Source organism: Ornithorhynchus anatinus, chromosome 5, assembly GCF_004115215.2.
Source record: "Ornithorhynchus anatinus isolate Pmale09 chromosome 5, mOrnAna1.pri.v4, whole genome shotgun sequence".
NCBI classification, from domain to species: Eukaryota; Metazoa; Chordata; class Mammalia; order Monotremata; family Ornithorhynchidae; genus Ornithorhynchus; species Ornithorhynchus anatinus.
Window position 1 is genome coordinate 94,830,547 of NC_041732.1, and position 13,196 is coordinate 94,843,742.

Here is a 13,196-nt window from a genome sequence, read left to right on the forward strand (position 1 = left end):
CCTTAAAATCTGTATTTTAATCAGATTTTACATATATGTTTGATGCTACAGAGAAAATGTTTTGCTATATTTATTAGGTATAAGTGGATGTCTCACTTGTCTCAAGACAATTAAAAAGTTTTAAAAGCATATTTTCTTGGATTGCATAATTTGTGTACTCATTTTTGTTTACCCTTTGCTTAAGGTGAGAAAAACAAGCCAGGCAGCATTGCTGGTCTTGCTAGAGCAAGAGCTTATTGAGCGATTTGATGTGGAGACCAGAGTATGTCCAGTTCTCATAGAACTAACTGCTCCGGATAGCAACGATGACGTGAAGACCGAAGCCGTGGCAGTAAGTAGTTAGCTCCTCCTGTTAGAGAGAGTTGAACGTGATTTTTATCAAGAGTTTAAATATCTTCCCTTGTAATCTGTGACAAAAGGAATGTTGCAGTAAATATAGGTTGATTTAAGGTTTATTTTCTGAACAGTGGTTTGTGGAATGCAGATGTGTTTATAGATGTGGTTATGGATTCACATGTGCATGCTTCGGGGTTCCCAAGTCTGACAAGTCTGAAGGGATTGCCTTTCAGTGTGGTAGCATGATTTCATTTCAGCCAGTTGTGGAACTGGGTATACTTGGTGTCTAGGAGAGGGACATTTCACTCCCTGGATGGAAGTCAAGCAGGAACCGGAGGTCAGGCAGCTTGGAACTGGGTGGTGGGGAAGAGAACTGGGAAGGTGGGGGTGGGAGGAGGAAGCAACCCAGGATCTGACTGGCAGAGTTGTGTTTTAATTTTTTTCCCCCTGTGCTAAAGCTTTAGTTGAGCAGTCTGACTTGAGCAGAAGAGGAAAATGGAGGAAAGTAGGAGAGTTTGGGCACTAAGGAAACTAGATTTTAATGGACAATGGGGAATCCAAGCAAGAAGGGAGGAGAGGAATTACAGCTAGAAGGATTCTAACTTCTCTTTTTTTTCTTCTTCTGTTGTTGTCATTGTCTTCCCTCTGTTTTTCTCTCTCTCTCTCTGTCTGTTTCATTTACATATGTATGCATGTGCAAGCCCATGCACATTCAAGTCCTGTCCCTCCTCTCTCTCTACCCCATCCTCAGAAAGGGAGAACAGGGAGATTCTGGACTAATTGGAGTATTAAAACTCCAAACAGAGATGCCCGATTTAAATTTTCCCTCTGCCCCAACGCAGAACTTGATGCAACTTTCTCTTGGTTTGGACAGTTTCTGTTGTTGGGTAAATGCATTGACTCTTCTGGGGACTTTACTGGGTCCACGTTGTGAGTATGATATGTCCATACTCTCATCTTGAGAATTGGTTAAAACAGAGTCCTCCGGTAGTTTTGCCAAGCCTGAAAAGTGCAGAACCAAGAGAAAACTTGGAAGGCATGTGAGAGAAGAGATGTGTTGTCAAAGGAGGGAAAAGGAGAGAGAACTTCAGGATCTGGGTGACAGGGTTTAGATTCTCCTGGGTAGAGAGGTGTTTTATCAATCAATCAATGGTATTTATTGAGCACTTACTGTATGAGAGCACTCAATTTAATAAATTTCTTCCATGTGGAAGCATGAATGAGTGCAGTTCCCCTATTTGTTTTGCAATTGTTTTATTCTTTATTGGTCATTTCTAGAACTTGACCCTTAATGGGTTTAATTGGCCTGTTCAGACTTGTTCTGCTTATTTAGTTTACTAATTTGTCATAGACATGACAGAACAGTCTGAGGTAATATACTCTTTTGGCTCTTAAATTAATTTTAGAGATTTTGTACCTGGTACTGTTTTCACCAAAATTATTGTAAAACAGTGTTCTATTTATCTTTTTTACTTCAGAACTTAAGATTTTTAACCAAGCTTTGTGATAAGCACAAATAGCTTATTATTTAGGTAATTATAATTATTTATGAATCTAGTTGTACCGCTGAGTAGTTTGCAGACCTATCTGTGGTACACATTTCAGTATGTGAAATAATGTTTAAGAATTATAAAAATGTATTACATATGTGAATATATGCACTTTTTAGCATAAAGCTTTTATAGGAACTTATTTTATTTGGTGTACATAGTGAGTGGAACTGAAATTTAAAGGAGGAAATTACTTTAAAGTGGACTTCTTGAAGTATTTTGGGCTTATTGAGATTTAGCAGCAGGTGCATAATTCCTTGAACAAATGAAGACACATTTTTCATACAATTACTTATAGAAACGTCTGTTTGAAAATGTCTTTGAAAGATGGTGCTAAAAATAGTGTGCATGGTCGTCCAGATTAAAAGAATTATGTCAATCATAATATCAATCTTAAAACTCATCTCCAAGTGTGATGCTGCTGCTTTCCCCTTTCTTGAGAAATGAACAAATTTAAACTCTCAAATACAATTTCAATTTTGCACTTTTTTGTGTCTTTCTATTTCCATTTTTTGTTTTATAATCTAAAGTTCAGAGGGGTGACAAATACTTAACAGTTATATAGTAAAACTCATACTTTCCCATATGCTGCCAAATTGCTACCCTCGAAAAAAGAACATAGAAATAGTGCACATTTTGAAATGCAGTTAGTCTTTATTCAGGATCAAACTTTCCAGCACTTTTATTTTACCTAACTTTTAGCTGTTTCATTGTTTGTTAGCCCTTAAAGCAGAGAGAGACAGTATAGTGGGAGAAATAAAAGAAAGGAAAGCTCAAATGAATTATTTTATTACTTATTAGCAGCTGTAATTAAAGATAGGGAGAAGGTTAAATTGTTGATTTAAATGTTAGTTTAGTATTATCTGAAATTTCTGTTATTCATTTTGATCTGTCCTTAATTTCCAGTGATAATTGACATTAGTCCAAATGCTAAATGATGTTGAAAATCAGACAGTTTATTTGAAATGAAATTCAATATCTTTATTTGGAGATGCCCCCAGCATGTTTTTATTTTCTGTCATTAGATAATGTGCAAGATGTCTCCCATGGTTGGAAAAGATATAACAGAGAGACTTATTCTGCCCAGGTTTTGTGAGATGTGCTGTGACTGCAGAATGTTCCATGTTCGAAAGGTACTTCTTATAACTTGGCTACACTACAGACAACACTACACTATAACGAAAATGCTCTAGGCAGGTTTTTTTAAAAGCAGTTGAAAATACGAGTGTTATGTTATTTTTATCCACAGGTTTGTGCTGCCAATTTTGGAGATATTTGCAGTGTAGTTGGGCAGCAAGCCACTGAGGAAATGTTGGTAAGTATTTAATATTTGTAATTATAACATTTGTTTGGTGCGGCGATGGATGGGCAATCGTTGGGAATTTTTAAGGAGTGGGGAGAGGGGGACCAAGCAGTAGAGTGAAGAATGGCCCAGAGAGGCTGGAGGCAGCAGGCTCAGCTAGGAGGCTGAAATGAGAACTAAGCCACAGAAAAATGATTTTGTGAAATTAAATATGTAAAATTGTAAGAGGACATGAAGTAAAGGGTAAACCACGGTCCCTATATAAGACACATTCATTCTCTCTCTTCCATGCAGCTGCCTAGGTTCTTCCAGCTCTGTTCTGATAACGTATGGGGTGTCCGAAAGGCTTGTGCCGAGTGCTTCATGGCTGTTTCGTGTGCAACATCACAAGAAGTTCGCCGGACAAAATTGTCAACACTTTTTATTAATCTGATCAGTGATCCCTCACGATGGGTAGGATTTGTTTTGACTACCTGCCTTTGCTTTAATTCTGCCTTCTAAATCCAAATAAGTAAATGACTAGACATTGTCTCTCCATCTCTTGAATCTCAGATTTCTGGTTTAAGCGAGACCCAACATCTCTGTCCCTGTAATCCCCCTTTCTTCCCATCCCTCTGCTCTCTTTCCCTGTGCCCTCCCCATCCCTATTTTTTCTTGTCTTTCGAAGTCTTCCTTCCTCCTCCATTTCTCCCTGTCTTTCAAACTATACTTTTCCACCTTCCCCATTCCGCCAGCCCACTCCAGCCACCCTTTTGTCTCTGCTTTTTTCTTCTTCCACCCCTTATCCATTTCGTGCTCTCCCCTAGTCTCCGTATTTCTCCTCCTATATTGGCCATCTTCTTTCATCCAGGCCCCCTTTTCCTCTTTACCTTGAGGTCCCTCTCCACCTGGCTCCTCCAGACCTGGCGGCCCCTCACCACTCCAAGCTTTCTGTCCATTACCTGTCTCGATTGAAACTGAATGTCAAGCTATCAGTAGTTAATGTATGCCTTCCACCCTCGTGTTGATCACACATGCACTGTTAATTGTGGGACAGTGCTTCACTTTTGAGGGGAATAAGCTGATTTGCAACATTCCCAACTTGGTGGAAAAAATCTTTTTGTTTTTTAAATTCATTCATTCAGTCGTATTTATTGAGTGCTTACTGAGTGCAGAGCACTGTACTATAAGCGCTTGGAAAGTACAGTTCGGCAACACATAGAGACAATTCCTGCCCAACAACAGGCTCACAGTCTACAGGTTTTAAATGGCACTTCTTTCTATATCCAGAGAGGAGCTTTTCTCAAATTGGGGGCCTCTGGCCAATCTGTAAAGTGGGGATTAAATACCTATTTTCTCCTCCTTAGACTGTGAACTCCATTTTTAAAAATGGTATTTGTTGTCTTGTTTTTGTTTCGTTTTGCTTTGCTCTGCCGTCTGTCTCCCCCGATTAGACTGTGAGCCTGTCACTGGGCAGGGATTGTCTCTATCTGTTGCCGAACTGTGCTTTCCAAGCGCTTAGTAAAGTACTCTGCACTCAGTAAGCACTCAATAAATGCTATTGAATGAATGACTATTTGTAAGCGCTTACTATGTGCCAGGCACTGTACTAAACATCAGGGTAAATACAAGCTCATCAGGTTGGACACAGTCCGTGTCTCACAGTGTTGATCCCTATTTTACAGATCAGGTAACTGAGGCACAGAGAAGTTTAAATAACTTACCCAAGAACACACAGCAGAGAAGCAGTGGAACTGGGATTGGAACCCAGGTCCTCAGACTCCTGGGCCTGTACTGTATCCACTAAGCCACAGTGCTTCCTAATGTTGTTTATTAGGTATATAGGGGTCCAGAGCAGTTAGTTTTTATTGGTGTAAACAAATCTGTTGTAAAGAGAAGTATAAAGGGAAGCAAGAAGTAGGCCAAAAAATGCCAAGGAATAAAAAAAATAATAATTGGTAGAAGCAAATGCGATAAACTGCTGTGAGCTCCATATAGGACAGGAACTGTGTTCAATCGGATTTTCCTGTAATCTAGTACAGTGCTTGACACATAGTAAGTACAAAAGCCATTTAAAAAAAAAAGTCAGCAAATGCTAACCGGGATTGCTCTTTTTGCCACTGAAATGAATATATTCTTTCAAGTTTTTGTCTGGCAAAATAGCAAGCGCTTAGTACAGTGCTCTTCACTCAGTAAGCACTCAGTAAATACTGTTGAATGATGGATTTAACTTCTGATTGGATGGAACAAAAATACCACTTAGGTGTCCTACCAAAATAGGACAAAGCAGTCCTATAGAGGCTGCTAGGTGGTTGCTTCTGTTTCACCATTTAATACTAGAATATGTGAAGTACTTTTTTCCTTAATAATATGCTGACAATCTACTTAGAGAAACCTATTTTTTGGTGGCAAAATACATTTTCATTTAGCCCTAAATATCTAATAGGGAAAAAAGTGAAAGTTGAAAAGTAAAAATCCTACTTAGTCTGAGAGTCCCATGCAGAACAGGGACTTGTATCCGATCTAACTTGTATCTACTCCAGCGTGCAGAACAGTGTTTTGACACACAATGCTTAACAACTACCATTAAAAAATGTATTAAGGCCTCTGTTTTATTCTGAGTAAATTTCAGTCCCAGGTGAGGAAACTAAATATATCCCTAGGTTTTATTTAGCCTAAAACTAAGATGTTTTTGATACATTCCTCTGGAAGGAACTTCATGTCATTTGTCCCATCTGTTTTTGTGACCTGAAGCATTTTCTCCAGTTTTTAATCTGAACAGCATTTTTTTTTTTGCTTTTGACAGGGAAAAAAAGCTAACTTTTGGGTGGACGAATCAATCAACAGGATTTATACTACGTTTAAGTACTAGGGAAAGTACAAGTAAGAGACTCAAGGAGCTTGCAGTATTACAGCAGTTAAGGGACTTGGTAGATACAAGGAGAGGAGTGAGTCAAAGGGGAGTAGATTCATTCATTCAATCGTATTTATTGCGCTTACTGTGTGCAGAGCACTTTACTAAGCACTTGACAAAGTACAATATAACGATAAACAGTGACATTCCCAGCCACAACAAACTTTGGAGGTTCCTGAGTGGGAAAGCATGGTTTGAACAACATTTTTGTTAAAATGATCTGAGTAACAGAGTGAAGTATGGACCAGAGAGGGGAGAGACTGGCTACAGGAATATCAGTGAGTGACTGAGGAGGTTGCTGTTATAGTCTGGCTGGGATAGGTATGCCCCTGGACCAGGATGGAGGCTGTGGGGATTGAGAGGAAAGGGTGGGGGTGAGATTGGAATGTGTACAACTTTTTTTTCAGTCTGAAGCACAGTGAACTTAAACTTTTAGCCATAGTAAAAATGGGGGACGAGGGAAGAGAAATCGCACAATTCAGAGCTAACTCTCAGGTGTATATTTACATGAACATATTTGTGTGGTTTATGTTTGTCTTGTATACTGCATTAAATCGTAACCTGCAATTTAGCTATTTAATAATAATAATAATAATAATAATAATGTAGGTATTTGTTAAGCGCTTACTATGTGTAGAGCACTGTTCTAAGCACCGGGGTAGACATAGGGGAATCAGGTTGTCCCACGTGGGGCTCACAGTCTTAATCCCCATTTTACAGATGAGGTAACTGAGGCCCAGAGAAGTTAAGTGACTTGCCCACAGTCACACAGCTGACAAGTGGCAGAGCTGGGATTCGAACTCTTGACCTCTGACTCCAAAGCCCGTGCTCTTTCCATTGAGCCACGCTGCTTCTCTCTTCACTATTTAGGATAGTGCTGTGCACCCTAGGGTTGCTGAGTAAATATTGTATAGTGAGGGTCACTGGTCCCACATTTTGGGGTGTGGGGAGAAAAAAAGAGTGAATAGTTCTTCTTTCCCTCTCCCCCAAAACACTTAGGTGGAGCTAGGGAAGCCGCGTGGCTTAGTGGAAAGAGCCTGGGCTTCGGAGTCAGAGGTCATGGGTTCGACTCCCGGCGCTGCCACTTGTCAGCTGTGTGACTGTGGGCAAGTCACTTCACTTCTCTGGGCCTCAGTTACCTCATCTGGAAAATGGGGATTAACTGTGAGCCTCACGTGGGACAACCTGATTACCCTGTATCTCCCCCAGCGCTTAGAACAGTGCTCGGCACATAGTAAGCGCTTAACAAATACCAACATTATTATTATTATTATTATCTAGTGTATTCTATGTAAATGCAAAATAATGTCTCCTGGAATGCTGGGAGAAGTTTAAATAACTTACCCAAGAACAAATAACTTACCCAAGAACACACAGCAGAGAAGCAGTGGAACTGGGATTGGAACCCAGGTCCTCAGACTCCTGGGCCTGTACTGTATCCACTAAACCACACTGCTGGGATCTTACCTGGATGACCTGCTTTGTATGCAGAATTTATAGCTTCAGGATTAGAGCCTTGGAAAATCCCTTTATGTTCCAAGTCTTCTAAATATTCAGTGAGGTAGCCTGAGGTGAGTTCCCAAACCTAGTACAGGCTGCATTCCCGCAGATTACTCCAAAGTTTCAAGTCAGTCAATCAGTAGTTTTTATTGAGTTCTTATTATGTGCAGGGCACTGTATTAAACACTTAGGAGAGTATAGTACAATAGAGTTATACTGTTAATAGTGAGGATTTGAGGTACCTGGCTTAGGAGAGTGCGGTACAATAGAGCTGTACTGATAATAATGAGGATTTGAGGTACCTGGAGCACACCCCCTTCCCATTTTTGGTCATATATCTTGGAGAATGAGACTTGTAAAATCAGACTAAAATTTGCTGGAAAATAATCCTTCAGTTTTCCTTCCAAGAGCCACCTTTTTTTTAATATGGCATTCGTTAAGTGCTTAATATGTGCCAAGCACTGTTCTAAGCACTGGGGGCAGGATACAAGGTAATCAGGTTGTCCCACATTGGGACACTGTCCCACATGGGGCTCACAGTCTTAATCCCCATTTTACAGATGAGGTAACTGAGACCCAGAGAAGTTAAGTGACTTGCCCAAAGTCACCCAGCTGACAAGTGGCAGAGCTGGGATTAGAACCCATGACCTCCGACTCCCAAGCCCGTGCTCTTTCCACTGAGCCACGCTGCTTGTCCTTATGGAACAATATGATTCAGTACTAGTTAACTGACTCACTTAATCCTTCTTTCCCAATTTTTCCCCTATCTTGAGCATACTTTTCCTCCTGGTAGGATCATCTTATTTTCTAATAATGTTATTTATTGAGTGCTTTGTTCAGACCACTGTACTAAGTTCACGGAAGAGATTTAACACAGAATCCCTGCCATCAAGTAGCTTACAGTCTAATGGGAGACTGACAAAAGTATTTGCAGCTAGAAGGAACACAAATGGAGTGATGGATAAGTGAAAAAAGAAATACTTTATGTGGGGAGGTTAGAGAAAAAATGAATTGGGGAATGAGACAGTGTTATTTCTGGAGGGCTTTGAAGTTGAAGCTGCTGTCAGATTTGAAGGGAAAAAAAATTCTAGGCATGGCGGGGAGGCCTGTACAAGGAACCAGAAGCAGGAGAAGTGAGAGGGACAGTGAAAATGTTATAGAGCGCCACAGGGGAATAGAGTTTGAACAAAGCAGATAAGTAAGGAGAGCCTGAAGCCGTTAGCTTAAAGAATCACCTTTAATTCCAGTTGCTTGCACTTTTCCTGTTCTTGTCATGTTCCCTAGGTTCGACAAGCTGCCTTTCAGTCTTTGGGGCCTTTCATATCAACTTTTGCTAATCCATCTAGTTCAGGCCAGTATTTTAAAGAAGACACTAAAAGCACAGAGGATCAGATGTTATTAGAAAACAAGAGGTAAGATTTTGAATCCCTTTCTTTGTGACATACATATATTTTAAACACAGTATGATCTCATTTGCTTTCTTCTTTTTGGTCACTACTGCTGCCTAAATAATAATGTTGGTATTTGTTAAGCGCTTACTATGTGCAGAGCACTGTTCTAAGCGCTGGGGTAGATACAGGTTCATCAGGTTGTCCCACGCAAGGCTCACAGTTAATCCCCATTTTTACAGATGAGGTAACTGAGGCCCAGAGAAGTGAAGTGACTTGCCCACAGTCACACAGCTGACAAGTGGCAGAGCCGGGAGTCGAACTCATGACCTCTGACTCCGAAGCCCAGGCCCTTTCCACTGAGCCACGCTGCTTCCCCAAAAGACAGGCTGTGATTTAAATGAAGAAGTATGTGTACATTGTGGTTAACAAATAATAATAATGTTGGTATTAACAAAGTGTGTTAAGCTACAAGTAGAAGTTATGTAAGAGAGATACCATTTTGTCATAATGGTATTTATTGAACACCCCCCAGGTCCCATACACTGAACCAGGTTGGATTCACTGAACCAATTTAGTGGAAGTTGTACCACAGTATTTTTGTCAGTCACATAATCGATGGTATTTAACAAGTTCATACTGTATACTCTCCTGTACAAAGGACTTGGGAGTGTACAATACAAAGAATTGATAGGCACACCCTGCCCACAAGGACGTCACAGTCTTGAGAGGGAGACAGATGTTAGAATAAAGTGTAGATATGTACATAAATGCTGTGGGGCTGAGGTGGGGCTTAAAGGATACAGATCCAAGGGCAGAGGTGACACAGAAGGCAAAGGGAGTAGGGGAAATGAGGGCTTAATTGGGAAGGCCTCTTGGAGGAGATGTAATTTTAATAAAGTTTTGAAGGTGGGGAAAGTAGTGGAGTGTATATGGAGGGGAAGGACGTGGGCAAGGGGTTGGTGGCGAAACAGGTGAGATCAAGTTACCGTGAGTAGGTTGGTGTTGGAGGAGTGAAGTGTGCGGGGTAGGTTGCAGTAGGAAATCAGCAAGGTGAAATAGAAGGGGCCAAGAGGAAGAAGTGCTTTAAAGTCATTGGTAAGTAGTTTCTGTTTTAGGGGGAGGTGGACAGGCAATCGGTGAAAGTTCTTGAGGAGTAGGGAGACATGAACTGACCCTTTTTTTTTTTAGAAAAATGATCCAGGCAGCAGAGGAAAGTGTGGACTGGAGTGTGGAGAGGCAGAGGTCACCAAGGAGGCTGATGCAGTGATCGAGGCAGATTATGTTGAGTGTTTGGATTAACGTAGTAGCTTGGATAGAAAAGGGTAGATTTTAGCCAGACTGCAGAGGAGAGAGGTCAGGGCTGGAAAGGTGGATTTGGGAATCATCCACTTAAAGATGGTATTTGAAGTCATGAAATCGAACGAGTTCTTCAAGGAAGTGGATGAAAATGGAGAATAGAAAGGGACCCAGAACTGAGCCTTAAGCAACTCCCAGTGTGAGAGGGAGGGAGGCAGACAAGGAACCTGCCTTAAAGACAGAGAAGGAGCGGTCAGAAAGATAGGAGGAAAACCAGGAGAGAACAGTAGCAGTGAATCCCAGCTTGGTTGGAAGGAGAAGAGGGTGGTCCAGAGTGTGAGAGAGTCGTGATCATTGGAAGCAGAAATTAGAGCTTGAGTGTGAAGGAGAGCAAGAGGACCTGTTACATCGTTGAATCTGGGCTCATGCTCTGCACATAGATACCAAACTTAATAAATACCAACATTATTATTATTATTCTTTTGTGGCTCTATTGGAAAGGCTACACTTCTAACACAGTACTCTTCAATTTTGAGCCCTACTGAGAGACAGGAATCAGGTCTAATTCCCAATCGGGTATTCTTTCCCAGTGTAAATGCTTAATAAATACTACTACACAGCAAAGAAGGAATATCCTAACTCAACAGGTGAGAGAATTCATTAATCAGGGACTCTCAGAGATTGCAAGATGAGGTCTACTGCCACCAGTTGCTAACCACTCATCTCTTCAATCAGTCCATGGTATTTGAGTGTAAAACACTGTCCTGAGTTCTTGGGAGAGCCCAGCAGCAGCAGTGACACACTTTCCCTCTCCCCTCAAAAATTTTTACCATCCAGTGGGGGAATTAAGACAAAGATGATTATAAAGAGTGGGAACAAGCAGGAGAATAAGGATATAATGGTTAATCGTACAAGTATAGCAGAATGAAAGAGCTGAATACATAATTGACTATACAAGTAAATATAAGTTGGTATCTCAGTGCTGAAGATAGAAACAAAATGCATAAGCCCTATGGGTGATTGTTGGGTGGTTGTGAGTTAATTGTTTCTGGGCAATTAAATACTTCATCACAGTTTCCTTGTTTCCAAGCTATTCAGAGGAGGAAGGCTTTATTTCAGATACTGTTGTGTGGGTTCCCCTGAGAAGTTAGACTTTATTGAAGGACCATGTATTGCATGCCCTTCTTATACTTTCTGAAAAGTAATATCTGTTCCTTGGAGCCAGCTGGGTAGGACTTATTTTTGTTCCCTTTCTTGTAGCTTGTTAAACCAAGATGAAAATAAACCAACACCCCTTCCTGGAAAAATCCTTTTAAGATTTCAGGGAGGAAACACAGTTGGGGACTTCTGTTAGTGTAAAAGAAGCAAGGGAGATACATTTAATTTATTGGCTAAAAAGAATATTCAAAGGAATATTCTGATGCAACATGATGTGAAATGGTCTGGGGAAAATATTTTTTAGCTCTTATATGGATTGCAATATAAGTATGACAGTTTTTTTCATCAAAACCATTTATATAAATTGTTATTACTGCTTTCATGTCTTTCTGACACCAGCAGCGAGAACATAAGGAGTACAGAAGATGTTTCGGAGGATATTAAAATTAGGACTGAGGATATTCCTTCAAATATCAGTATCAATAATTCCAATGTCACCCTTGAAAGCACCATGGAAGTTCACAACCGAATATTAAGCAAAACTTGGGATGAAACTAATGACCAGGTGGACGTATCTTGCACTTTGACTTCAGAGTCTTGCCAGGAAAAAGTTGGCGAGAATGAGCAAAGTTCCGGTAACTGTAATACAGCGTTGTTACGGGAGACTGAGAACAGTTCTCAGGAACCACCTCTTCCAGAGCAGGAATTGTATAACTCCTTCCACTTTTGGAGGACTCCTCTTCCTGATATAGACCTAGATCTAGAGCTGGAACAAGCTTCTGAGGTGAGATCTTGCCCGGAGAGTCCGGAAGGGACCGGGGAAGACACGGCACCAGGGTCTCCAAATATTTCCATGGCTACCCGGAAGGAACTTGAAGAAATGATAGAAAATTTGGAACCCCATATTGATGATCCGGATGTTAAAGGTACCCATGCATTTAGTTCCTCTCTCAATGCTTCCTGATAGGGAGCTGTCCACGGAATAATTCTAAAATTGTATTTCTTAAATAATGCTTTAGAAGAAGTCTGATGTGAAAATGACATGACTAATTTTTGGTTAAGAATTGACAAATTTCATGTGACCAGTTTTTGATAGGTCTTCATTTCATAGAACCACATTGGTTAGTTATGTATACTACATGCCACATGCCTTTGGTTGTTTGGTAAGCAAATAATTATTAGCTGTGCCGTTTTTCTTTGAAATGTTCTCATAACGGTAACACTCAATATTTAATGCCAAGTCTTGAACTGCCATACTTTAATTGAGGTTTAGTTAAACTAGCAAATGTGTATCAGTGGAGCCAGTATCAGTGTAGTTGGAAAAAGGCATGTAGGTCTTCTTCCAAGGAGAGCCATTCATTCATTCATTCATTCAATAGTATTTATTGAGCGCTTACTATGTGCAGAGCACTGTACTAAGCGCTTGGGATGAACAAGTCGGCAACAGATAGAGACAGTCCCTGCCGTTTGACGGGCTTACAGTCTAATCGGGGGAGACGGACAGACAAGAACAATGGCACTAAACAGCGTCAAGGGGAAGAACATCTCATAAAAACAATGGCAACTAAATAGAATCAAGGCGATGTACAATTCATTAACAAAATAAATAGGGTAACGAAAATATATACAGTTGAGCGGACGGGTACAGTGCTGTGGGGATGGGAAGGGAGAGGTGGAGGAGCAGAGGGAAAAGGGGAAAATGAGGCTTTAGCTGCGGAGAGGTAAAGGGGGGATGGCAGAGGGAGTAGAGGGGGAAGAGGAGCTCAGTC

At 40.7% G+C, this 13,196-nt stretch overlaps 1 protein-coding gene across 11 annotated transcripts in view; it reads left to right on the forward strand.

The window, feature by feature from the left end:
• Window positions 1–13,196, forward strand: part of PPP4R1 (protein phosphatase 4 regulatory subunit 1) — a 128,990-nt gene that overhangs the window by 83,746 nt on the left and 32,048 nt on the right. For 9 of the 11 annotated variants that reach the window (XM_039912134.1, XM_029065818.2, XM_029065825.2 and 6 more), the window contains 6 exons: window positions 185–331; window positions 2,912–3,019; window positions 3,136–3,201; window positions 3,484–3,642; window positions 8,867–8,994; window positions 11,827–12,353. In XM_039912134.1, the coding sequence (XP_039768068.1) occupies window positions 185–331; window positions 2,912–3,019; window positions 3,136–3,201; window positions 3,484–3,642; window positions 8,867–8,994; window positions 11,827–12,353 (1,135 nt within the window). The remainder of the gene's footprint in view (window positions 1–184; window positions 332–2,911; window positions 3,020–3,135; window positions 3,202–3,483; window positions 3,643–8,866; window positions 8,995–11,826; window positions 12,354–13,196) is intronic. The other 2 variants (XM_029065821.2, XM_039912136.1) reach the window with 2 other exon arrangements.